Genomic DNA, 25513 nt, shown 5'->3' on the forward strand with positions numbered 1-25513 from the left:
CATATGTATTAGTATACAGTGAAAAGTCTTGTTTCTTGTGCGCTATACTGACAAAGCATACTGTTAGAAGTTTAACAACACCAGGTTAAAGTCCAACAGGTTTATTTGGTAGCAAATGCCACTAGCTTTCGGAGCGCTGCCCCTTCGTCAGGTGGAGTGGAGAAATGCTCACATAAAGCATACTGTTCACATACAAAGATGCAGAATGTAGTGTGACAGTCATAACTAGGATGTAGAGAAAGATCAACTTAATACAAGGTAGTGTTAATGTAAGCTTACTTTGTGACACTAATAAATAAGCTTTAAACTTTATAAAGCTTGGATCGATATTCCTCCATCCTTGGCTGTTCGCTCCCTTGGTTGCTGCTGCAAGTTGGACCGGCTTTTATTTGGGATACTGCGAAAGGGAAAGGGGAGGGGGATTGCTTTCATCTGCCGAATGGCCAATAAAAGAGAGGGGGGGGGGGGGGGGGAGAAGAGGGAGGCAGAAGTGCAGGCAGCTCAATGAGGTGTCAATCATGTCCCCTGGTGGGTGAAGTTTCTCTGTGTAGCCGCCTCTCTCTCTGAGTGAGTGAGGGAGGGGGAGGGCTGTGGATCACACACTCTGAGCTGCTGGAGCTGGGAGCAGACACAGGCAGCAGCCGGTGCAGTGCCGCAGCGACATGGACTGACTCCCTCACAGCCCCAGCCGTCTCCATGGATTTGTAAAGGCGGGGATCTCCCCCACATCCCTCCCCAAATGTTCCCCCAAACCAGCCCAATGCGGACACAGCACTAGACATGGGGAAACTTCACTCCAAGCATGGTAAGCGAGCCCACATCAAAGCCTTTCATACTCTTCACTGTTTAAAACCATACCCTGCCCTCACAGTAACTCATCTTTTCTTTCCCCCCTCCCTCGATCTTCTTACCGATCAGCCGCCGTCTGTAAACCCAGGGAGAGTCCCGAAGGTGAGTATTTCTCTTAAACTCTGTGTGGCAAAACTTTTTTTTTCTGACCAAAAGTTTCCTCCATGTTTGACCATAGCTTGTGTTAAAGGAACAAGAAAGCCAGGGGTGTGTTTGATTTTCTTGTTGATCCTCACTAGGTGACAGTTTTGTGGTGAACGCTTGTTTGAGTCGGAAAGGGCTGGAGGACTGGATCGTCAAACAGAAGCAGAGCCCGGGCTATCCAGCCGCCTTCCAGAGAGCGGGCTGCAGGCTTTCCACCGCGGTAAGTAGACCTTCCCTCTGCCCCCTGCCCCTCACTCCCCCTTCCCTCTGCCGCTCACTCCCCATCTGCCCCTCACTCCCCATCTGCCCCTCACTCCCCCTTCCCTCTGCCGCTCACTCCCCATCTGCCCCTCACTTCCCCTTCCCTCTGCCCCTCACTCTCCATCTGCCCCTTACTTCCTCCTCTCTGCCCCTCATTCCCCCTCTTTCCCCCTCTCTCTGCCCCTCACTCCCCCTCTCTCTCTGCCCCTCACTCCCCCTCTCTCTCTGCCCCTCACTCCCCCTCTCTCTCTGCCCCTCACTCCCCCTCTCTCTGTCCCTCACTCCCCCTCTCTCTGCCCCTCACTCCCCCTCTCTCTGCCCCTCACTTTCCCTCTCTCTCTGCCCCTCAATTCCCCTTCCCTCTGCCGCTCACTCCCCATCTGTCCCTCACTTTCTCCTCCCTCTGCCCCTCACTCCCCATTTGCCCCTCACTCCCCCTCTCTCTGCCGCTCACTCCCCATCTGTCCCTTACTCCCCATCTGTCCCTTACTCCCCATCTGTCCCTCACTCCCCATCTGTCCCTCACTCCCCATCTGTCCCTCACTCCCCATCTGTCCCTCACTCCCCATCTGTCCCTCACTCCCCATCTGTCCCTCACTCCCCATCTGTCCCTCACTCCCCATCTGTCCCTCACTCCCCCTTCCCTCTGCCGCTCACTCCCCATCTGCCCCTCACTTCCCCTTCCCTCTGCCCCTCACTCTCCATCTGCCCCTTACTTCCTCCTCTCTGCCCCTCATTCCCCCTCTTTCCCCCTCTCTCTGCCCCTCACTCCCCCTCTCTCTCTGCCCCTCACTCCCCCTCTCTCTCTGCCCCTCACTCCCCCTCTCTCTCTGCCCCTCACTGCCCCTCTCTCTGTCCCTCACTCCCCCTCTCGCTGCCCCTCACTCCCCCTCTCTCTGCCCCTCACTTTCCCTCTCTCTCTGCCCCTCAATTCCCCTTCCCTCTGCCGCTCACTCCCCATCTGTCCCTCACTTTCTCCTCCCTCTGCCCCTCACTCCCCATTTGCCCCTCACTCCCCCTCTCTCTGCCGCTCACTCCCCATCTGTCCCTTACTCCCCATCTGTCCCTCACTCCCCATCTGTCCCTCACTCCCCATCTGTCCCTCACTCCCCATCTGTCCCTCACTCCCCATCTGTCCCTCTGCCCCTTCCCTCTGCCCCTTCCCTCTGCCCCTTCCCTCTGCCCCTTCCCTCTGCCCCTTCCCTCTGCCCCTTCCCTCTGCCCCTTCCCTCTGCCCCTTCCCTCTGCCCCTCACCTCTGCCCCTCACTCCCCCCTCTGCCCCTCACTCCCCCCTCTGCCCCTCACTCCCCCCTCTGCCCCTCACTCCCCCCTCTGCCCCTCACTCCCCCCTCTGCCCCTCACTCCCCCCTCTGCCCCTCACTCCCCCCTCTGCCCCTCACTCCCGCCTCTGCTCCTCACTCCCCCTTCCCTCTGCCCCTAACTCTTCCCTCCCTCTGCCCCTCACTCCCTCTCACTCCCCCCTCCCTCTGCACCTCACTCCCCCCTCCCTCTGCCACTAACTCTCCCCTCTCTGCCCCTAACTCTCCCCTCTCTCTGCCCTTCACTCCCCCTCTTTCTGCCCCTGACTCCCCCCCTCCCTCTGCTCCTCATTTCTCCCTCGCTCCCCCCTCTCTGTGCCCTTTGCCTCCCTCTTCCTCACCTCACCTCTCTGCCTCTCGTAACCCCTTCTCTCTGCCTTTCACTCCCTCCTCTGCCCCTCCCTCCCCCTGAGTATCTCATGCCCCCGTCACTCACTCGCTCCTCTGCCCCTCATTCTCCTCTCTGTCTCGCGCCCCCTCTCTGTGCCCCGCACGCCCCCTCTCTCTGCCCCTCGCACCCCCCTCTGTGCCCCTCACTCCCCCTCTCTGAGCCCCTTGCTCCCCATCTGCCCCTCACTCCCCCCTCTCTGCCCCTCACACCCGCTCTCTCTGCCCCTCACTCCCCATCTGCCCCTCACTCTCCCTTCCCTCTGCCCCTCACTCCCCCCTCTGCCCCTCACTCCTTCTCTCTGTGTCCCTGGCGCCCCCTCTCTGTGCCCCTCATGCCTCCCCTGTGCCGCACGTGCCCCCCGTGACTACTCTCATGCCCCCGCGGTACCCCTCATGCCCCCTCTCTGTGCCCCTCATGCTCCCTCACCCCCCTGTGACCCTCGTCCCCCTCGGGACCCTCGACCCCCCCCCCCTCGTGACCCTCACCCACCCATTCCCCTCACCCCCCTATGCCCCTTGCCCCCCTGGGGCCTTCGTGTCCCTCGCTCCCCTGTGCCCTTCACGCCCCTGTGCCCTGCCCCCCGCACCCTCACCCCCCCCTCATGCCCTCGACCCTCGCGCCCTAGCTCCTGGCTCCCCCTCTTGGTGCCCCTGGCTCCCCCTTCTCTGTGCCCTTGTTCCCCCCCCCCTCTCTCTGTGCCCCTTGCCCTGCTTCAATTTATTTATGGGGGGAGGAGGTCCTGGTTACTCTGTGCTCTCAGTGGAGGGAACTTAATATGTGGCTGGGTAAGGGCATGGGGGAGGTGGTTGATCAAACTCAAGATGCCAATACATCTCACTCTTGGGGATTATTGCCACCCTTCTAATACCTTTGAAAGTAAGTTAAAAGTACAAATAGCTTTTGCCTAATTCTGCTGAAGAAACTGCTGAGAGTTCAGGTTCCTCCAGTGGTGTTTGTTTCATTTTTGTTTGGGTTGATTTTTTTGGGGGGCAGTGGTGGGTTGAATGGTACCAGTTGGTACAGTGTAACAGCCGCAATTCAGATGTCATATGGAAAGTGTTAGAAATTCCCACTTGTGCGTGCCTGTTTCTTTTTAACAGCCCGGGCTGCTCAAGCTCAGAGTCGACGTGTGATCTGAAAGATGTTCTTTTCATTTCCACCCCCCACCCCAAAAACTGTGCAGATGTCTGAAATATTCATCGACCCAGGTTTTCAAGGGGAACCTGGTCTGGAGCCAATTCTCTAATAGTTTTCTGGGGAAAGGGGAGGGGGGGGTGGGGAGGCAGGTTCAGGGGGAGTGGAGTGCAAGGCGAGAGAGAGATGGTTGTTTGAAAAGTTAAAACAGGCGCCAGTAAGTTGGGAAAAGTCCAGGTGATCACTGAAGAAAATATTATTTAAAGTGCCTGTGTCGCGGTTTTACAAATGTACTCAAACTGGAGGATATTTTTCTTACATCAAAGGAACTTGATTCTGGCAGGATGCCTAGGAGACTGAGATCCACATCTATTCGGAGCTCTGTGTTGTAACTAAGTGTGATTTTAATATCTGGTATTTTCCTGAGACAGGCATGTCAGATGAGCATCCAGAGCATGTAGCAATTTTGTCATATCTTTTTTTTTGAAGTGTTTTGTTCCCTTTGTAATTTGCTCTTGGATGCTGGCACATGCTGCGTTTTATATTGAAGCATCTTGCGTCAAAATCTGACTTTGAGTGCACGCCATTTGTTTTGAAGTAAATTACAGCTTAAAAGAAAACTGAGGAAAAATAGATTGGTCATTATCTGTGCAAAGAGAAGAGTGCTGAGACAGAAATTCAGATGTCATTGTTGAGGCAAAGCTTTGAAGTGGTTACAGTTAATCCTTTGGAAACTTGGAAAATACATTTAAATTGTGTAAGCTTGTTGACAAATGCAATATCAAAGAAGAAGTTTTTTTTCAAACGCATTAACTGTTTGCTATCTGTGCTGTTGTAAGGCGGACATGTAGTAAGCACAATGAGATTTAATAGATCATTTTTCACATTTACTGACTTTATTTTGCATTTTTTGTGTTGTTTATTGGTAGTTGATAGAAGCTTCTAAGATATAAAACTGGCACACATTACCAGACATGTTAAATCCCTATCTGTTACTTGTTTTAAATTTTAAAGAATGCAAATCAAATGGAATTTACCCTGAATGATGGTAATTGATTGATAAAGCTGGCAACTCCAAATGGGTCTGAATGCCTACTAAAGCTGGCTGTAATAAGGCAGCTTGGAATTTGCTCTAATCCTGCATCTGGTCCCCTTCTTAGTGAATGAATGGATTACAGGAGACGAATCCACACGTGGAGCCAAGACTTTCTTGGCTGCTGCACTTTTCTTACCACTGGGAGAAGCGTTTTCTTTTTAAAGGCCCCCTTCCCAGCGCTACCTCTCCCCTCCACCCGCCCCAGACACTAATAAAAGGAGAAAATAATTCATCTGCTCGCACTGAATTGTTGTGAATGGAAAGAAACTGTGTCTTGAGTTCCTGCAGAGTGGCGGATGAAAAGTAACAGAAGCCATATAGCTCCAACAGCCTCTTGACAAGGGATGTGAAAGTCTGCAGATTCCATTCCCCAGTTTGTTAAACTTTGCCATCAGAGTTAAGTGTAATGATGTATTCTTTTCCACCCATTGATGTCTGATGCATTTTAATTATAGACTCTAATTCACATACCCAATAGGAGCTGTGCCGTTTTCGTTGTCCTAGGTATGCAAGGTCAGGATCTCAAAATGAAAATTATTTTAGAAACAGAAAATTGCATTTCTAATAGGAACAGAATGCTGCCAATGTTTTTGTACAAGTTGGATTCCACTCCGAATCGCAGACTGTTATAATTCTGTGGGGCTGTCAGTCTTGCTCATGGAAGAAACATTATGGGAAAGGTGTCAAAAACTATCACACTCTGTTGTTATTTAATGCTGTTGTAAGGCTCCCTGGTGGCTCAGTGAGTAAATCTACACCACCTGGTGTAGTATTGGGGCGTGTACCGCTTGAAGGTCCCAGGCTGTATTTTTCTTTTCCACGTTGGATTATTTGATCACTGCTGAGGCAGCACAGGGGGCATCTGTGTCTCTGGATTAGGAAATGCGAGCAAAAATAAAATCAGTGAAACTTTCTTCTCCTGATGTTGGTCCAACGATCCCGGTTAGAAGTCGCAAGCTGTGGATGGTGGGTGTGAATATGATCACATGGTGGATGTTGACTGTGCTACGTTAGAGATCAAATTGCCACCAATATTCGCTGCCTAAACTCATACAAGAAAATGACCACTTGGGCAACTGACTGGTTGAGGAATCATGTCCCATCATAACTCAGTGTCTTGAAGAGAGAACAAATTTCTTGGCAAGGCAGTTTTGGAGTAATATTGTGCCATTACCAACTTCACCAGCCAGTGCAGCATCAAGTGTATTTTTACTAGCAGGGTCAAGAATAATGTCTGCTTATGCTATGCAGGGAGGAGCAATGGGTATACTTATAGTTGCATGCCCACATAGAGTCCTGTTTACCAGCTTCAGAAAATACAATACTGGGATTTTAAATAAATGCCTTTCACGCGTTTAAAAAAAAGGTATAGCCATTCAGTTTATAAGAAAGGTTTTAGTTATTTTAGCAGTTTTCATACCATTTATATTGTGTTGAGTGCCTTTCTAGCAGTGCAAGACCATCTTTCCTTAGCGGTCCTGTGATCAGTGCCAAAATGCAAATTGTTGTGAAATTACAGGTTTGTGTTGTATATTGGGTGGTGTAAAAGACTGAACTATAATCAGTGAATGGAAGAATGTTCTTTCTCCCTCCCAGTCACCACCTCCACCCTCACTTTCTCCCATCCCACACTTGGGTCAGATATTGTGAAACATTGCAGCTGCCTTGCAGTGGTACTTTGATATAGTGAGTGCTTTGTGCAGTTGCCCAGGTTCGTAGGGGCATGTGCACTTGGATGACAAAGCATTTTCAATGGCATATTGTTGTTCTCGTGAGGAGTTTTTGGATAGGTTCGACTCCTGGTACATTCTGCTGTGAAAATTGACGGTTGGGTTCTGGTGAAAGTTTACACATTTAACAGTGGGTTTTTTTATCTTCCCCCTCAAGAATTTTAATATTTTTTCAAATTCAGATATTGGTCAACCAATGGCATAATAATGATTACAGATAAATATGTATTGCTCCAGCAGGAACTTTTGCCCCACATCTAACCTATCAATCTGGATTAAGTATGATGGTAGAATTAAATAACATTGGCTGGGATTGGCCCTTCCCCATCCCCCCCACCACCATGGCAGCCTTTCCGGTGGTGGAGGCGGGTTGCGGTGGCCGGCGGATTACCCACCAGCGTGGCCAGCGAGCAACACAAACTGGAGGAAGATCCCATCGCAAGCCAACAATGGCCTATCTCCGCTGCCCGAAAACCCACATGGGGAGGGCAGAAGATCCTGGCCATTGTAATTTTCAATTTGAGTTTATTCAAGCTCCAGATGGCTTTACTGAGGCATATTTTTAAAAATAGCATTAGTGATAACAATTTTGTATGTCGCGTACACATTGTTTTATCAAATAATTGGAAAAGCAGTCATATATTTACAGTTTGAATTTGTCTTTCAAAAGCTGCTAGGAAAAAAGGGAAATTGTTTACAATTCACATAGATGATTTGGAGTTGGGGACCAAGTGTAGTGTGCCAAAGTTCGCAGGTGACACTAAGATGAGTGGTAGAGCAAAGTGCGCAGAAGACACTGAACATCCGCAATGGGATATAGATTGTTTTAAGTGAGTGGGCAAGGGTCTAGCAGATGGAATACAATGTTGGTAAATGTGAGGTCACCCATTTTGGTAGGAATAACAGTAAAATGGACTATTATTTAAATGGTAAAAAATTGCAGCATGCTGCTGTGCAGAGGGATCTGGGTGTCCTTGTGCATGAATCACAAAAAGTTAGTTTGCAGGTGCAGCAGGTAATTAAGAAGGCAAATAGAATTTTGTCCTTCATTGCTAGACGGATGGAGTTTAAAAACAGGGAGGTTATGTTGCAGCTGTATAAGGTGGTGGTGAGGTCACACCTGGCATACTGTGTACAGTTTTGGTCTTATGGGATATACTGGCACTGGAGGGGGTGCAGAGGAGATTCACGAGGTTGATTCCGGAGTTGAGAGGGTTGGCTTATGAGGAGAGACTGAGTAGACTGGGACTATACTCATTGGAATTTAGAAGAATGAGGGGGGATCTTATAGAAACATATAAAATTATGAAGGGAATAGATAAGATAGAAGCAGGGGGGTTGTTTCCACTGGTGGGTGAAACCAGAAGTAGGGGGCATAGCCTCAAAATAAAGGGGAGTAGATTTAGGACTGAGTTGAAGAGGAACTTCTTCACCCAATGGTTGTGAATCTGTGGAATTCCCAGTCCAATGAAGCAGTTGAGGCTACCTCGTTGAATGTTTTTAAGGCAAAAATAGATTTTTGAACAGTAAAGGAATTAAGGGTAAGCAAGCAGCTGAATGGAGCTGAGTCCAAGAAAGGTCAGCCATGATCTTATTGAATGACAGAACAGGCTCGAGGGGCCAAATGGCCTACTCCTGCTCCTAGTTCTTATGTTGAAAGAAAGACTTGCATTGAAATTGCACTCATCATGACCATTGGACATCTTGAAGAGCTAAATTTTAAAAGTTTATTTATTAGTGTCACAAGTAGGCTTACATTAACACTGCAATAAAGCTACTGTGTCCCCTAGTTGCCACAATCCAGCGCCTGTCCGGGTACACTGAGGGAGAATTTAACATGGCCAATGCATGTCTTTCGGACTGTGGGAGGAAGCCGGAGCATCCAGAGGAAACCCATGCAGACACAGGGAGAACATGCAGATTCTGCACAGACAGTTCTCCAAGCCTGGAATCGAACCCGGGTCCCTGGCACTTTGAGGCACCGTCCCGCCCACACAGCCAATCAAGTATTTTTGAAGTGAGGTCAATGTTGTAATATGGGAAATGTGACAGTCAGTCTGTGCACAACAAGCTTCGACAAACAGCAGTGTGCTAATAACCAGACAATCTGTTTTTTGTGATGTTAATTGAGAGGTAAACGTTGGCACAAAAACACTAAGAATAACTCCCCTACTCTTCCTCAGAATGGGATATTTTGCATCCTCCTGAGAGATTATATGTTTCACCTGAAAGATGGCACCTCTGGCAATACAGAACTCCCTCGCTAGAGTATCAGCCTTGATATTTGTGCTCAAGTCATGGATTACTTCCCTTAATTCTAGTTCTTCATCATTCCATAAATGAATTTTTAAAAAATTAATTCATTCACTGGACATGAATTTTTTATGCAATTCCCTGTGTAGTATGTCAAAGTGGTAGCCAACCAACTTTGAGTTATTGAATCTTAATCAAAATGCTATTATAATTCTATAATCGTTCTCCGATGTGACCACTATATAATGGAAGGTGGGGCTAAAGACATCTTATAACCTGCTGGAGGATGCTTAATCACTATTATATTTCAGTAGAACATTTTAGTTGCATCACAATATAGGAAACATAGGAACTGTTTTAAATGGCCTGCCCTTTATTCTGAGACTGTTTCCCACCCTGGTTGCAGACTCACCAGCCAGGGGCAACATCCTAACTAAATCTACCCTGTCAGACCCCTGTAAGAATTCTGTAAGCTTCAACGAGATCACCTCTAATTCTTCACAACTCCAGCGAATGTAGGCTCACTATGAGCAATGTTAAAGAAAGCATTTCAACAGAACCCTTTGAAATATTTTACGATAAAAGCTGTTGAAATGCAGAGCTAGTGGCCGGAATTCTCCAACTTTGCCTGCGGCTGGGATTCTCCAGTCTCGCTGCTGTGAATGGTGATTTGGCTGAGCGTTAGATTCTCCGCTCTCGCTGGTGCAGTACGACATCAGAGAATTCTGGCCAGAATTTTTATTTTATAATGTATTCTCCCTCTTTATTTTCTCCAGTCTCTGTTTCTGAAATACTATGCAATGTTATGACACTGCCGCTGACTACTCTAAATAAATCAGACGGATAGATAACATTATTGTAAATATTTATTGTGTTAGATCCTGAGTAATATTTAATGGCCCAGAACTAAAGTAAGTTGGAAAGTTCTTGAAAATAACTTTGGGCACTTCACTTATCCAAGGTGGCTGGAAATTGCAGGCTTCTATTTACACAAATGATCAAACTGTTACCAAGCACATGTCTTGCAGAGGGTTTCTTTGTAGAAACCCATTAACCAACCTTGTTAAAAGGTCAAAAGGATTAACCAGATTGAGTTTATATTTGCTGTAGTGTCCAGTAGCAGAAGCAAAACTGTAGCACCCATTTAAAGAGAGAATGGATTTTCAGTTCATGAATAGTTCCTTCAAAATGGCAGTAAAATCTTCTTGGAGCTACTTTACGTGAATGGAGATAAATATACAAATTTGTCCTTGGAAGGTTGAGCATCATATAAAATTACATCTTGTACACATTGCTGTTGCTTGTGACTAATAGTAAAACGTACTAAAAGCTGCACATTTTATTAGAACTTTTAATATTATTAAGCATTAGTTTATATGTACCACATGCCATTTATATTATTGAATGTCATTTTCCTAACAGCATGTTGAATTCAACATAAATAAGTAACTTTGAAAATGCACCTTTTCGTAACATTGTGTCTCTTAAAGAATTTCCTGCCCATTTATGATGCACACGTTATTGTAGAATCATACAGAACATGGCTTTTGATATGATTTATTATTGTCACATGTATTAGTATACTGTGAAAAGTATTGTTTCTCGAGCACTATACAGACAGAGCATACCATTCATAGAGAAGGAAAGGAGTGAGTACAGAATGTAGTGTTACAATCATAGCTAGGGTGTAGAGAAAGATCAACTTAATGCAAGGTAGGTCCATTCAAAAGTCTGATGGCAGCAGGGAAGAAGCTGTTCTTGAGTCGGTTGGTATGTGATCTCAGACTTTTTTGCATCTTTTTCCTGATGGAAGTTCAGCCCAACGTGCTGTAGGCTATTCAATTCCCATTCCCATGATCTTTTCTCATAGCCCTGCACATTTTTCCCCTTCAAGTACTTGTGCAGACAAAATAGACCTAAATGCTTTACATTTAAATGTGTCTTGGAGGTAGCTACTGAAACTAGTTGATGAAAGCTTTGAATTAAAATTGAAGATGCAAGTGTCATGCCAGGTAACATGTGGAACATGGGTTGAAGATACAATTTGTATGGAGTATGTGTATTTAATTAATTCTGAGGAATTTCCTGCAAGTCATAGAATTCTTACGGTGCAGAAGGAGGCCACTTGGCCCATCCAGTCTGCACCGACTCTCTGACAGAACACCCCATCCCCGAACCCTGCTAATCCCCCTAATTTACACATCTTAGAACACTAAGGGGCAATTTAGCATGGCAAATCCACCTAACCCGCACATCTTTGGACTGTGGGAGGAAACCGGAGCACCCGGAGGAAACCCACGCAGACATGGGGAGGCCGTGAAACACCACATGCAGTCACCCAAGGCTGGAATCAAACCCGGGATCCCTGGCACTGTGGGGCAGCGGTGCTAATTACAGAGCAATGCTGTTATCCTTCCAGTTGCTCATTGTCCAAATTTCTGACAGACCATTCCAGTTACCCAAAAGAAAAGGCAGTAAATGTGCTTATTACCCTAATGTGAGATAATGTGTGAATGCATGAAGAAAATCAGAATTCTGATGTCATGAATCCTCTCGGGCTCAGCATTGAAAAGCAGTTTTATAAAATACTCAGTGAATCATACAGTGCAGAAGGATGCTATTTGGCCCATCAAATCTGCACCGACCACAATCCCCACCCAGGCCCTATCCCCATAACCCCATGCATTTTCACAGAGTCACAGAGGTTTACAGCATGGAAACAGGCCCTTCGGCCCAACTTGTCCATGCCGCCCTCTTTTTTAAACCCCTAAGCTAATCCCAATTGCCCGCATTTGGCCCATATCCCTCTATACCCATCTTACCCATGTAACTGTCTAAATACTTTTTAAAAGACAAAACTGTACCCGCCTCTACTACTACCTCTGGCAGCTTGTTCCCTACTTAACCTAGATAGTCCCCCTGATACTAAGGGGCAATTTCGCATGGCCAATCCACCTAACATATCTTTGGAGTGTGGGAGGAAACCCACGCAGACACGGAGAATGTGCAAACTCCACACAGACAGTGACCCAAGTCGGGAATCAAACCCGGGTCTCTGGCACTGTGAGGCAGCAGTGCTAACCCACTGTGCCACCCACTGTGCCATAGTATCACATGGCTACTATGTGATAATCAATGTCGATTACCTTAAAAAATGTGAATGCCAGTTAATTACTGGCAATGATGTAAAGCAACGATGAGATGATCTACATTAATACTTAGCTTGGATAAAGAAAATAACAGGTGCATACATTTTTTTTATCTGAAGCAAAACATTCAATTCGGTTTTTCATACAAGTAATGGTTAAAGTGCATGAGTATCTGTATCCTCAAAAATAATAGTCTCGAATACACTTTCAAGTTTTGTTGGACAGTAATATCATAGAATTACATTGAATCTTATAGAAACAGGCCATTCAGCCCTACTACTCTGTGCCAGTGTGCATGCCAGGCAAGAGGAATCAGAGGTTATCGGGGTAGATGGGAATGTGAAATTCAAAACATAACCAGAGCAGCCATGATCTTATTGAATAGCATAGCATGATCAATGGGCCAAATGGCCTACTTCTGTTCCTATTTCAAATGTTCAGATACTCCACATGAGCCTCCTCCCACTCTAATTATCTCTTTTTTTTTGCCACCATATCTTTCAATTCCCCTTTCAGTCTCGTATGCAGCAAACCTCACCTTAAATGTGTTAGCGCTGTCTGCATGCACATTCCTGCCACTCTGTGCCATTGAGGTAAATACTTTGTTTTTGGCTGTAAAACAAAAGTTGACAGACCCATTCTGATTCTCACTTTAATGCGTTGAAGTGTCAGAGTCCCATCAATATACTTTTTGATGTACAGTAATTTTGTACAAGAGATTTAACTTGAGAGGCTTTGATAGAATAAATAAGGAGAAACTGTTTCCACTGGCAGGTGGATCGGTAATCAGAAGACATATTTAATAAACAGAGGAGAGATAAGAGGCATTTTTGCACTTAGGATCTGTAATGTACTACCTAAAAATGTGGCAGAAGAACATTCAATCATAACTTCCAAAAGGGAATACACTAGAAAAGGAGCAAACTTGCAGGGATTTATGGAAAGAGTAAGGCAGTGGTCCTACTTTGATAGCCTCTTCAAAGAACATAGTGGACTGATTGACCTCCTCCTGTGCCGATTCTATCAACTTTATGCTTTGGGGATTGGTGTCAGTAAGGCACAGGGTGGGTACTTATGACACTTGTACAGAATGATCACACCTATACAGAATGAAGATGATCAGAATGGAGATCAGTGCCTCAGTTTTACAAGTCATTCATTACTGATGTTGAATGCTCCTACCAAACCATCAAAACCTAATGCAGGGACACTTGTTTTCAGGTAGGCTTTTCTACCTCCATTATATCGGCAGTGCAGTGATTATGGCTCTAGTTTTCTTTCACTTTTTGTGATTAAAAGAACACATGCTATAATAGATGCGGCCACTAGCAAAAAAAATTAAAACCTGCGCTAGTGGCTTGGCATTCTGAACCAGTGAGCCCCTCATGACATTGGACAGTACCAAAGATGAATGAATGATTTGACAAAGGTGTTTCTCAGTTATTATCAGCCCAGCAATGGTTTTGAACCATTTGAAGTAACCCATGCAAATCTCTTTGATGATACAGACAGCTGTTACATTATTTTGTTTTTTTAAAAAAATCCATTCTAGGGTTGTGGGTGATGCTGGCCATTTTGCCGATCGTTAGTTGCCCTGAGAAGCTGATGGTTGGACCCCCTGCTTGATCTGCTGTGGTCCGTGTGGTAAAGGTGCTTACATAGCGCTGTTAGGTAGGGATGCCACTGTAAGCACTTTCAGCACTTATTTGTAAACATCTCAGCTGCCTGGAGTTTCTTTTCTTGATAAGTTGAAAAGCCATGAACAATATTTATGTGTATATAAAAATCATTGAACACACTCGACAGACTGCCAACTTTGAGAAAAGCCATAAACAGACTGAATAGCTGGCATCAAACGCAGTATCATCAGAGTAGCTTATCAAACAAAACTTTATTGAATTGTCAATTCAAAAATTAGAAGTTGTCTTCTAATGTTCTGGGGGAAGAAGAAAAGCAAATATATTTGGAAGATTGCATGATTCCTTTCAGAAGCTCTCTAAGACTGCAGTTCTTTTGACACTCTAAAATAGTTCCCCACTCCCCCGCCACTCTGCTTGAATAAACAGCAGTAACAGGTGACATCACACACGTGTTGCTTTTGCAGATATACTTCCAGCCATTATGAGTGGGACATTGGTGTTGAAAGTAATTTTGACTTCTCAAACTCTGGATGGTGTGAATGGCTCTGCAGAGCTAGGGACGTTTTGTGAAATGATATGCAAAATTGTGATGAACGAGGAGCTGATCGGAAGTGAAGGTATTTGTAAAGCCCAGTGAGCATTTGTTTTTGGAAGAAGGATGTTTTGTGATTTGAAAGCTCTGCTAGTTTTTTTAGGCAGGATGTAGATGATTATACAGCCTTTTTTTTTTCACTTCCCTTTGGAATTCAGCGAAGGCTGTGTTCCCTTGGGCCAGGGGCCACATTGAAAATGCACAGGGTATGGCTAAGAAGATTCTGTGCAAAGCCCATTTTGCTTGGGGTGAAGGGCAAGAGTTGAAAATACGCTTCAGCTTGGATTTAGTCATTTAACACCCAAAATATCAGAATTCAATTGTAAAAGGAAAAATGTTTGTATAAAGATTACTTACTGTGAGCAAACCTAAAGAATAATGCAGATATACCAGAGCTCTAAACAGCCCGGATATTGGAAACATTGATGGCTGCGCTGCTTTTAACGCAACTTTTATGTACTCTTACAATGAAATATAGTTGTAAATGTGCTAATTTACATCTGGCCTCCCTTATGTGATTTAAACGTACACATTTTATTTGTAGAAGCTGCCCTGCTTTGTCAGACATGCAGAATTATCTACTTGGTGGCTGATACATGCACCAGTGAAGTCATACTTCCTGCTGAATGTACCTTGGGACCACAGTTCTTTCTTCTCTCCTCCATCCCTATCCTTAATATGCCTGAAGTTTAGTTTCAGTAAAGCTGTTAACTAAGGTCAAGGGTTTTGACTTAATGGTTTCAGTTACATTGTTTTACTGAGATATTCATTGGAGTCACCACAGGAAGCTGACTTTTAGCTCTGGTCCTGGCTTTCTTGATTTAAGTCTGAACCAGCAGAGGAAATGCAGATCTCTTATTCAGCTGACTTAAATACTTTTTGAACATGTTGATGGTAAATTAATTGCCCGTTTAAAATCCAACCAGTGGAGCGTATTCCAATGTATTATTTATCTTAATTTAACTTTGGAAAGGCTTGGATTTTTGCTCCTGGCTCAGGTGTGCATAAGCGGGAGAATTCCCGACTCCAGCAACATAACCATTAAAAATGGCTGCCCGAACTTCTGATTTTCGGTCTTGGGGTGAGCGACTGTGGAAGCAGTGAGAGGCCGGAGGTGGACACAGATAGAACGTGAGCTCTCAGAAAGGGTCATCAATGGTGAGGTCCCTGTGCTCTGGAGGAGACGTCACTGACTTGTCGGATGAGTGTAAATGTTGGCTCACTGTTAGCTGACACTGGAACGAATGACCCAGCACAGGCTTCCTCTATGGGAGAATTATCATTGTGGCTGCCAAATCAATGTGAACTGAGCCACTGAAAGCATGGAGTGGATTTTCACAACATAGCCATGGAGATGACATTGTCTTTCCACCACTGCCTTGGGAAAATGTTACGCAGCCATGTAGTTAGCTGCCAATTTCAGTGGGTGGATGAATAATGCCATGCTTATTATCCCATCCACTTGCCCTCTTGCCACCCACCTATCAGGATGTGCCCACACTGACCCGTAACCAGGTCCTTTACAGCTGTACACAGTCACAACATAACAGTGTGACTCAGAGGGAGGAAACCAGTGGTTGTGGAGCACAGCATAATATTACCTTGGAGTCACAGCCATAATGTACAGGGTACCAAGCATTTACATAGAGCCATTATCACAACTAAACCTCACCTGTAATCACTGATGATATGGTGGAAATGCTTAGCGAATGTAAGCATACAGAAGTGAATGAGAGCATTGTAATCTGAATGGCTCTCAATCCTTTTTGCCTTATGTTTTTGCTGATAGTATGTCACACAGAGGAGACATGGGGGAAGGGTGGGTCAGTCTGCGCCATGCTTTTCTAATCAGAACCTTAGGGTTTTGGTGGGAGAGGTCCAGACGAGGAGACCAATGCTCTATCCTGCTGGCTGCCATAATGTACCTGCAGTAACCAAGAAGGGCTAGGTTCAAATTGCTGCTGCAGGCGACCCATCAGCGCTCATGGATTCAGTGAGGAAAAGCTTCAATGACCTGCTGCGTTACAGCAAGGTAAGTAGCTTGACTCATCCACACCAAACTCCAAAGGAAGGGTCATTTCTGCATTGCTGCAGCTTAAGTCCTTCACATACCTCTGTGTAAACAGCTCATATAGGTGCACACAGAACATATGGATGAGCAGTGAAGAGCAATGTCCCTCCATGCACTAATTATCAGGCAGAGTGTTGACATCCATCGAATACATGATGCGCTGTGCGCCTTGAACAAGATGGTGGCACGGTTGGCACAGCGGTCGCTGGAATGGACGACTGCAACCAATCCCCAGCAACCCCACCTGAAGCCAACTTAGGTCACTGAGGAGTGTGAATTTACTGAGAGCGCTTCCACACCCTCATCTTCCTCCACCTCCCCCTCCGCCAGACCTATGCTGCGCGTGTGCCAATGACCACAGCTGCCCATGCAGAGACTGGCCATCCACACTCCTCATTGCCATTTAGAAAGAGAAGAGAGTACCCTGCTTCCATCTCTTCCAACATAACACGGGACACTTCATAGAAGTGATTGAAACATAAGTGGATGTGGAAAGGATGTTTCCTCTTGTGGGAGAATCTAGTACTAGGGGTCACTGATTAAAAACAACAGGTCGCCTATTTAAGACAAATGAGGGGAATTCTTTTTCTTCTGATGGTTTTTGAAACTCTGTCCCTCAAAAGGCAATGGAAGCAGCAGTATTTGAATATTCTTAAGGCACACATGGATAGATTCTTGATAAGCAAGAGGGTGAAAGGATATTGGGGGTGGGTGAGAATGTGGAGTGACAATCAGATCAACCTTATTGAATGGCAGAACAGACACAGGGGACCGAGTGGCCTACTTGTGCTGGTAGTTTGTATGTATTTAGGAGTGTATGAGAGTGAAGGGCACCATCTTGCCCAGAGCACAAATGTGTTCTGTGGATACACTTCTCACATTGCATATAGTATATTTGAGCACTTCTTGAATACATTTACTTGTCCTGCCACCTTCAGTGGTCTATGTACATATGACCCAGGTCCCTCTGCTCCTGGACCCCCTGAAGAACTTAGCCTTTTATTTTATATGGCCTCTCCAAGCTCTTCATACCAAAATACATCACCTCACACTTCTCCACATTGAACTTCATCTGGCCCACTCCATCAACTTGTCCATGCCCTTTTGTAGTCCCATACTGTCCTTCTCACAGTTTACATTATTTCCAAGTTTTGTATCATCTGTGCACTTTGAAATTGTCCCCTGTACACCAAGGTCTAGTTCAAACAAGGGTCCCAATAACAATCCCTAGGGAACTCCACTACAAAATTTATCCAGCCTGAAAAATATCCATTGGTCATTACTCTCTGCTTCCTATTATTCCAATGGTTCCCAAACTTTTTTCACTGGGCCGCACTTTTGGAATACAAATTTCCTTGCGCCACACCGAATTTTTTATTGATAAGAAATACATTCAAAAACAAAAAAAAACAATTCCTAGCAGTGCTTGATTCATAACATAGAACACAACTACTTTATAATATGATCTTGGGACATCCAGAAAGTATAAAACAATGCTTGTTTAAACCATGTTTAAATGTTTATTTGTCCTTGAATCTTCCCGCCACACTTGCCATCCTCTCTCGCCGCACCAGTGTGACGCGCCGCACCCTTCGGGAACCATTGTATTATTCAGTCAATTTTGTGTCCACATTGTTACTGTCCCTTTTATTCCATGTGCAATAACTTTTCTCAAGTCTGTGTAGCATTGTATCAAATGCCTTTTGAAAGTCTGTATATACCACATTGACAGCATTACCCTTTTCTGTTACCGCCACAGAAAATGTAGCAAGTTAGTTAATGATTTCCCCTTAGGAATCCATGCGGGCTCTTCCTAACCTACCCATGTGTTTCCACGTGACCAATAATTCTATCCTGAATAATTGTTTCGAGATGCTTGCCCACCACCGATAAACTGACTGGTCTGTAATTGCTGGGGCTATCCTTGCAACCTTTTTTGAACAAGGATTTAACATTTACAGTTCTCCAATCCACTGGCACCTCCCCTGAGTCTAAAGAACTGAAAGATTATGGCCAGTGTCCCTGAAATTTCCATTCTTCCCTCAGCATCCTTGGATACATCTCATCTGGTCCTGGAGCCTTGTCAATTTTAGACTGACAGTCTATTCAACACTTCCTCCTTATCAATATTGAACCTTTTGATTAAAATTCTGCACCACGTCGTTAATTTATCTCTCTGTCCACCATCTTCATTGTTTTGCGGGTAACATCATTAACTGTTTCGCTATTAAGCTGCGCAAATAAAGGATGAACTGAGCTCATCTCACTGCCAGTAGCAATAGGGGGCACTGCAGTTGACGTCATTGCTTTTGTGTGAAGTGTTGCCGGGGTAGGGGGGCAATCAAATAGTGAGCAGCAAGGCCAGAGGTGGGCCTTCCACTGGAACCAATACCCTTGGGATGGAAGTCTTGCCTACTGAGAGCTGCTGGCCAATCAGAGTCTGGCAGCACTGTACTTAGCAGCGGCACCAAGGAGGCTGTGGCTGCTGCCAGAAGGACCGGCACCCATATCCCAGGACTGGGGAGCGATGCAGGCTACAGGTAAGAAGACAATGTGGGTGGAGAGGTTGTTTCGTGTGGTGGCTGTCGTAGACAAGATGGGCTGAATGGCCCCCTTCTCTAACTTCTATGGTGACAGGCCCACCACCAGCTGGGTTAATACCAGTGGTGGCAAGATAAGGCCCTTAAGTGGTCATTAAGTGACCACTTTAGGCAGTGATGGGCAACCTTGGTGAATGAGTGGGTCATAATGAGTGGCCCTCCTTCATCTCAGGTTGAAATCTGGCTTGTTCACTCACCATGACCACATGAATAAGATTAAATGCATACATGCCGAATATTTCATAAGTTTTATTGAAAATGCTTAATCATTTATATATTAACAGTGGTATCAACTTCAAATGACAAAAACAAAAAATATTTTCGCTTTGGACGCAGAGGGAGGGCACGCCTCTCATAGCAATGTTGCGTTCAATTGGCACACGCCTCACTTCACTTGCCTTGCGTGCATATCACTTCAGTCATACCAATAGGGAAAAAACTAGGCGGACAGAAACCAGTGGAATGTAGCAACCCTGCACGTGGGCAGTGTACAAGAAAATGTCTCGTGGGCCGTATTTAGATTGGCCGCAGGTTGCCACCACTGGCTTAAGGGTCTCATTTGGAAACAGGGTGAGAAGGCGGACCATGGGCCTTCCCGCCCAGCACTTCATTCTAGCTGAGGCAGGAAGGTGCCTGGTTTCAGTATGCCACCAGCTCATCTCAGTAAATGCCCTTCCCACCTCCAAACTCATCACCAACACAGGATTTCAACCATTGTATTTTTGACTTTTTAAAAAAGTAGTTCAACTTGTCATTAAGGTGGTGTGGTGATTGTCCCTTTGAGGGCCACATAGCAGAAGAGGGTCACCTGGCTTCAGGAACTAGTTGGGACCGAGTGTAGGTAATCACCCCAGGGGGTGGATCTACTTTGGACAGAAGATATGTAAGGACAGGGCTACTGGTCTCTGTATGGTTTTTCTTAATGAATAAATACCTTTTGTGTTCCTGATGAAGTTTGTGAGTGTGCATCATTATGGGTGGCTAATCCTTGTCCGAGCTTGTGATCCGAAGTGAAATGTACTTGTTGGGTGAAGACATGGCCAGGGCAGTGGTGATGCCACCTTGTTGACCAGGCCCTTGGTTAAGAACGACAACTTAGGTGAGGTGTTAAAGGGGCTGCCGGCACCTATGGTACCTTACTGTAAAGTGCTGTGAAGGGCCGAGCTTTAAATGATTTTAGCAATAGAATCATAGAATCCTACAGTGCAGAAGGAGGCCATTCAGCCCATCGAGCTTGCACCGACCACAATCCCAGCCAGGCCCTATCCCTAAAACCCCATGCATTTATCCTAGCTAGTCCCCCGACACTAAGGGGCAATTTAGCATGGCCAATTCACCTAACCCGCACATCTTTGGATGGTGGGAGGAAACCGGAGAAAACTCGGAGAAAACCCACGCAGACACGGGGAGAACGTGCAAACTCCACACAGACAGTGACCTAAGCCAGGAATCAAACGTGGGTTCATAAATCTAGATCATAAATCTAAACAACTTGCTCATAAATCTAAACCAACATTCTCGGACATTTTCTTCCACTGCTTGTCATCCTAAATGATTTCCCTAAACATCCAAGGTGAACATTGAGTAGATTACATTTTTTAACTTGTTAAATATAATTAACTCCAGAAGGTGTGTTCTTTTTGTAGCTTGTAATGTGCATCTACTGATACATTTTCTCCTGCTTTTCTGGAGTAAAGAGGATTATTTTAAAAATTCTATCATATTATAATTTCTCAAATAAACTAATCAGTGATTTGTTACTTGACGGTGTTCCCTGTATTTTTTCATGTTTGGCAAGTACGTGAGGAAATTGAAATCTCAAATCATTATTAAACTGAAATGTTTTAAACAAAGGTCTTTAGATGACTAAGCTATGATTTACCTGTATTTCCTTGGCTTAGAATATACTTACTGGTTGAATATGCCCGTTCTTGGTCTTGTTTTACTGTATAGGGGCAGCTGGTACTCGTAGAAATTCCAAACAGCATTGTATATAAAAAAAGGCTGAGCTCATGAAAGCTATTCTTCTGTGTTTACAACTTTTAAAAGACCTGTGAATTCCTCAGTCAAGTGGCCTATTTTGTTGAGCTTGCTGTTGACTACATAAATAGCTGGACCACAAGAATACAATGTGTTGCCTCAGTTGAAGAGAAGAAAGGATGTAGCTCTTGTGTTGCTGAGTTGTGCATTTTGCTAGGAAGCACACGTCTTTGCGGACCACTGGGTGTGGAATTTGCATTTAGTCTGCTTGGTTTTATATATTATATACACACACTATTGAATCGCTATGACCAATTGGTTGTTCATTACATCTTGTGGAAATTATGCAGCGGAAAATAATTACATAATTCCTTCTCTGTCATTTTAAACGCTTTGAGGTAATTGTTTATTTACCAAGTTTGGTATGTGAAATTGGCATTTTTGCTTTTGAGGTTTCGCACGCATTTGTCCATTCGCTTGGAGGTTCTCCCCTTGTTGGTGTGAACCTATAGTAAAAGGTGAACTAAATACTTTCTGATAAACGCAGAAAACTGTATACACAGGGGGAGGGAATTACAATGCTATGGCACAATTTCAGTGATTGAGAGAAGAAAGTCAAGAATGGGTAACCTCACAAAATGCGAGAGGGAGACAGAGACAGATTGTGCACAGCGTTACAACCTTTCTCTTTTGTACCCCACTTTTAATATTTGTGGGTTTCTTTTGTACCACTCTTGACATCTGAACAGCTGGTATCCAAACCCAATGGACTGATGTTAAGAAGTGCATGCAAGCTTTCCTGGTGGAAGCTAATACTTGGTATTGGTCATGTAATTGATAGGCCTGTAGTGTAATGGAGTGCAGCTGCTGATTGTAGTCCTGACTTTGCCTGCTCTGTAAATGAGATGGTGTTGCTGCCTGTGGAGACATGGAGAAGGAATTAAAGAGCTAATTCTTCTAGTGGCAACAGCATCCATTGTGCATACATAATTGTTAGCTGCCATATGTGCTGTGGAATCTGCATTGCAACATAAATTCAGCAGTTCTTGCATCTTAGGAGCTCTGGTTTGCTTCAACTATCTTCATTGTTGCAATCCATAATTTTCTTTTGCCTTGAACGAGCAAATGATGCTCTTATCTTCTCTAATAATGTTTCATTGCAAAGAGAGTAAAATGTCACGCAGATGCAAGAAATGATCTTTTCACTGCCTCCCTATGTGCTATTATTTTCTTTGTTATACTTTCAAGTTTCGCAGTTTACACATTGCCTTTCTTTACTCAAAACTGTCTTTACAGCACAGTAACAGTTCATTCTGAGTTAAAAAGGTATTTTTATCAGAAAAGTCTGAAAAATAGTGTACATGTTGAAAACGGATAGCAATTAATATTTACCACACAAAGGTCAGAACTCCTTGGTCTTATAGGCCGGCGGGACTGGAAATTGCCACTGAGGGTTCTTTTCCAAAATTCCCTTCCTGCCCACGACACTTGCCGCCGTGCAATAGCTGGAACTTTTCAGCATCGACCCTCCCCCCCCCCAACCGCTGCGGGGGGAGCCTGCCGATCCATTGAAACCTCTGTTCACATAGGCAGGACTGGAAGATCTCGCTGCTGTGAAGGGCTGGAAAATTCCAGCCAATTCTTCTGAATTCCACTTACAACTTTAATGACCTTTGAAACATGGGTCTTTTCCACCTGAAGTAAAATCCTTGCTGTGACCTTTTTATGCTCCCATGAGGTCATGATCTGAGGACCAAGCATTGTAGTCCTTTGTGCTGTTTCCAATTTTGTCCACTTTCCTTTGTAATGCTTGCCAGGACATGGTGGTGGCAGGTGCCTGGCATCGAAATGGATTGTTTATGAGTCAGACTCGAAAGTGTCTGCAGATAGCCAGGTTAATATTTTTCACAAGCACTTTATTGCAGAGTTGAATGCATAAAAAGTAGGAGATTTGTTTTCATATTTACCCTCTTTGAGGATGTGGAACTTGCCTCCACATTGAGTAGTTGAGATAAATAGCATTGCTGCCTTTAAAACAATGCTAGATTAGTATCTGAGGGGGGCAAGGAATAGATGGATATACAGGTAGGATTAAATGAAGTAGGGTGCAATGCTCTTGTGGAGCAGAAACACAGTTCAGACCAGTTGAGGTGAATGGCCTGTTATTGTGCTGTACATTCTATGCAATCCTCCCTGGTCTAGGATCAAAAAAGAGAACTGCAGTGCCCCAGTGCCACCCTTACTGAGACTAACTAATTACTGAAACAGGATTCAATAGGAACTTTTATGATTTGTGGTGCTTTTACTCACAACTCTGTGCGGGTTATGGGCTGCAACCTGACACATTTGTAGTGAATTATTATTTTTCTTAAGTAGGTAAGTCGCAGTAACTTTATAACAGGGGCAGCCTTACAATGGGCGCTTCAACTGAACAATTATTATTTGAGAAGGTCATTCATTAAATGACAGTATTGTACTAGATTTTCACCAGATGCAATGAACTAGTGAAGAGTGAATTCTTGCAAACTTCAACTGGTGTCGAAGGTCATTCATTAAATGACAGTATTGTACTAGATTTTCACCAGATGCAATGAACTAGTGAAGAGTGAATTCTTGCAAACTTCAACTGGTGTCGAAGCTGATATTCGGAGATTTTATACACTTAAGAGTTGTGGTACTTGGCTGACCCCATAGTTCATAACATCTGAAAAACGCCAACAGATGCAGTGTAAACTTTGAGATAAATGTCTGGATGTTGTAAGAGGAAAGTGTAGACATGAAAGTGATCCCAGGCTTCTGCAAACAAAGCTGTCAGTTTGAAATAGTGATCTGCACAGTTTTCCTGTTCAAGAACTGAGGTTGCAAAAAATGACAGAATTGAGATGAACGTGACTGTTTCCACATTCACTTTTTCATATCATGTATTTAATATATCCTGCTTGGAATATCAACTGAGGATGTGATGCCCTGAAGGTCAGCAAAAAGCTTGTTCTCAAACGAAAAATCATTTTAGAGGGTTTTCCTTTGATGCATTCTGGAACATGATTGCACAGTACAGATCTGCGTTATATTGTGATATATTTTAGGACATAAAGACTGTGGGAGTTCAAGTATCCAACTGAACTGGTTTATTCAAGTTTTGGTTTATATACACATATACATAAAAGGGTGCTATTACACTGTTCAAATTCCGTACAACACATATACATTCATTGTTAATCATTTATTTATAAATCAAACTTAACCATCGGTTTCCTATTCCTAAGAGGATACCTCCATTCTTGACGCAAACTTCAAAACCTGAAGAAGACCCTTGATCCATCATGGCTTGAGTCTGAGGTAAAGTTTTCTCCCATAAACATTGATATTATCCTTGGCCTTTAATTGAACAGTTTACTTCATCAGACTCTGATCTGAATGGGTTTCAGGCACTACTTGCATTGGAGTAACTACTCTTATCACAACTATTCAATTCATCAAACTTATTTGATTCTTCCCAACTCCCTTTTTTGTGAACTTGTGAAGGTAAAACAGGGTCTCTCTGTCTCTACAAACCTAACCTTCCCACCACCAAATTTCTTGACCAAATATGTGTGAGACCACATATTTTCACGACTTTTTCCTGGTAACCAGTTCAACCACTTATGATGGTGTTCTTTCACCTTTAATCTTCCTCTCACTCTACACCGCTCATGATTCTCTTTCTACCTGGATTGTTGCTCTTCTACTTATTGGGCTACATGTGGCTTCAGCAATGAAAACCTCATTGTAGGCTGTCTTCTAAGAAGAAATTCACCTGCCTTTCTGCTGCTAGTAGTGTGAGATGTGACTTCATCATCCAACACCTGAGCGATCACAGAATCTACGCTGTATGGAGAGGCATCACACACTAGCTTAATTTTTTTGAACACAACATAATGTACAAGCAATGTATCATCTACCATTTGTTGTTAACACAACTTGAAAGCTTTGTCACACTCTTTTATCGACTTCCCATTTCAAGTTCATTCAATGGATGCAGTAAAGTTGCCATATTTGGCATGAATTTACCACAGTAATTCTCTAAACCTAAAAAAGTTTTGAGCTCAGAGATATTCTGAGGGTGTACTTCATTTCTTCTTGTTTGAATATTACTCTTTGTAGGATGTAACTGTGATCCAAATACTCATGATGTGGAGATGCCGGCTGGGGTAAACACAGTAAGAAGTTTAACAACACCAGGTTAAAGTCCAACAGGTTTATTTGGTAGCAAAAGCCACACAAGCTTTCGGAGCTGCAAGCCCCTTCTTCAGGTGAGTGGGAA

General features: G+C 44.4%; 1 protein-coding gene across 2 annotated transcripts in view; it reads left to right on the top strand.

Annotated features, from left to right (window-relative positions):
• Window positions 1-565: 565 nt before the first annotated feature.
• Window positions 566-25513, top strand: part of nkd1 (NKD inhibitor of WNT signaling pathway 1) — a 106846-nt gene continuing 81898 nt past the window's right edge. Inside the window, exons 1-3 of one of the 2 annotated variants that reach the window (XM_078210869.1) lie at window positions 566-805; window positions 919-951; window positions 1089-1213. In XM_078210869.1, coding sequence (XP_078066995.1) covers window positions 781-805; window positions 919-951; window positions 1089-1213 — 183 coding nt within the window. In that variant the 5' untranslated portion in view covers window positions 566-780. The remainder of the gene's footprint in view (window positions 806-918; window positions 952-1088; window positions 1214-25513) is intronic. The other variant, XM_078210870.1, reaches the window with a different exon arrangement.

This window comes from Mustelus asterias, chromosome 4 (genome assembly GCF_964213995.1).
Source record: "Mustelus asterias chromosome 4, sMusAst1.hap1.1, whole genome shotgun sequence".
NCBI classification, from domain to species: Eukaryota; Metazoa; Chordata; class Chondrichthyes; order Carcharhiniformes; family Triakidae; genus Mustelus; species Mustelus asterias.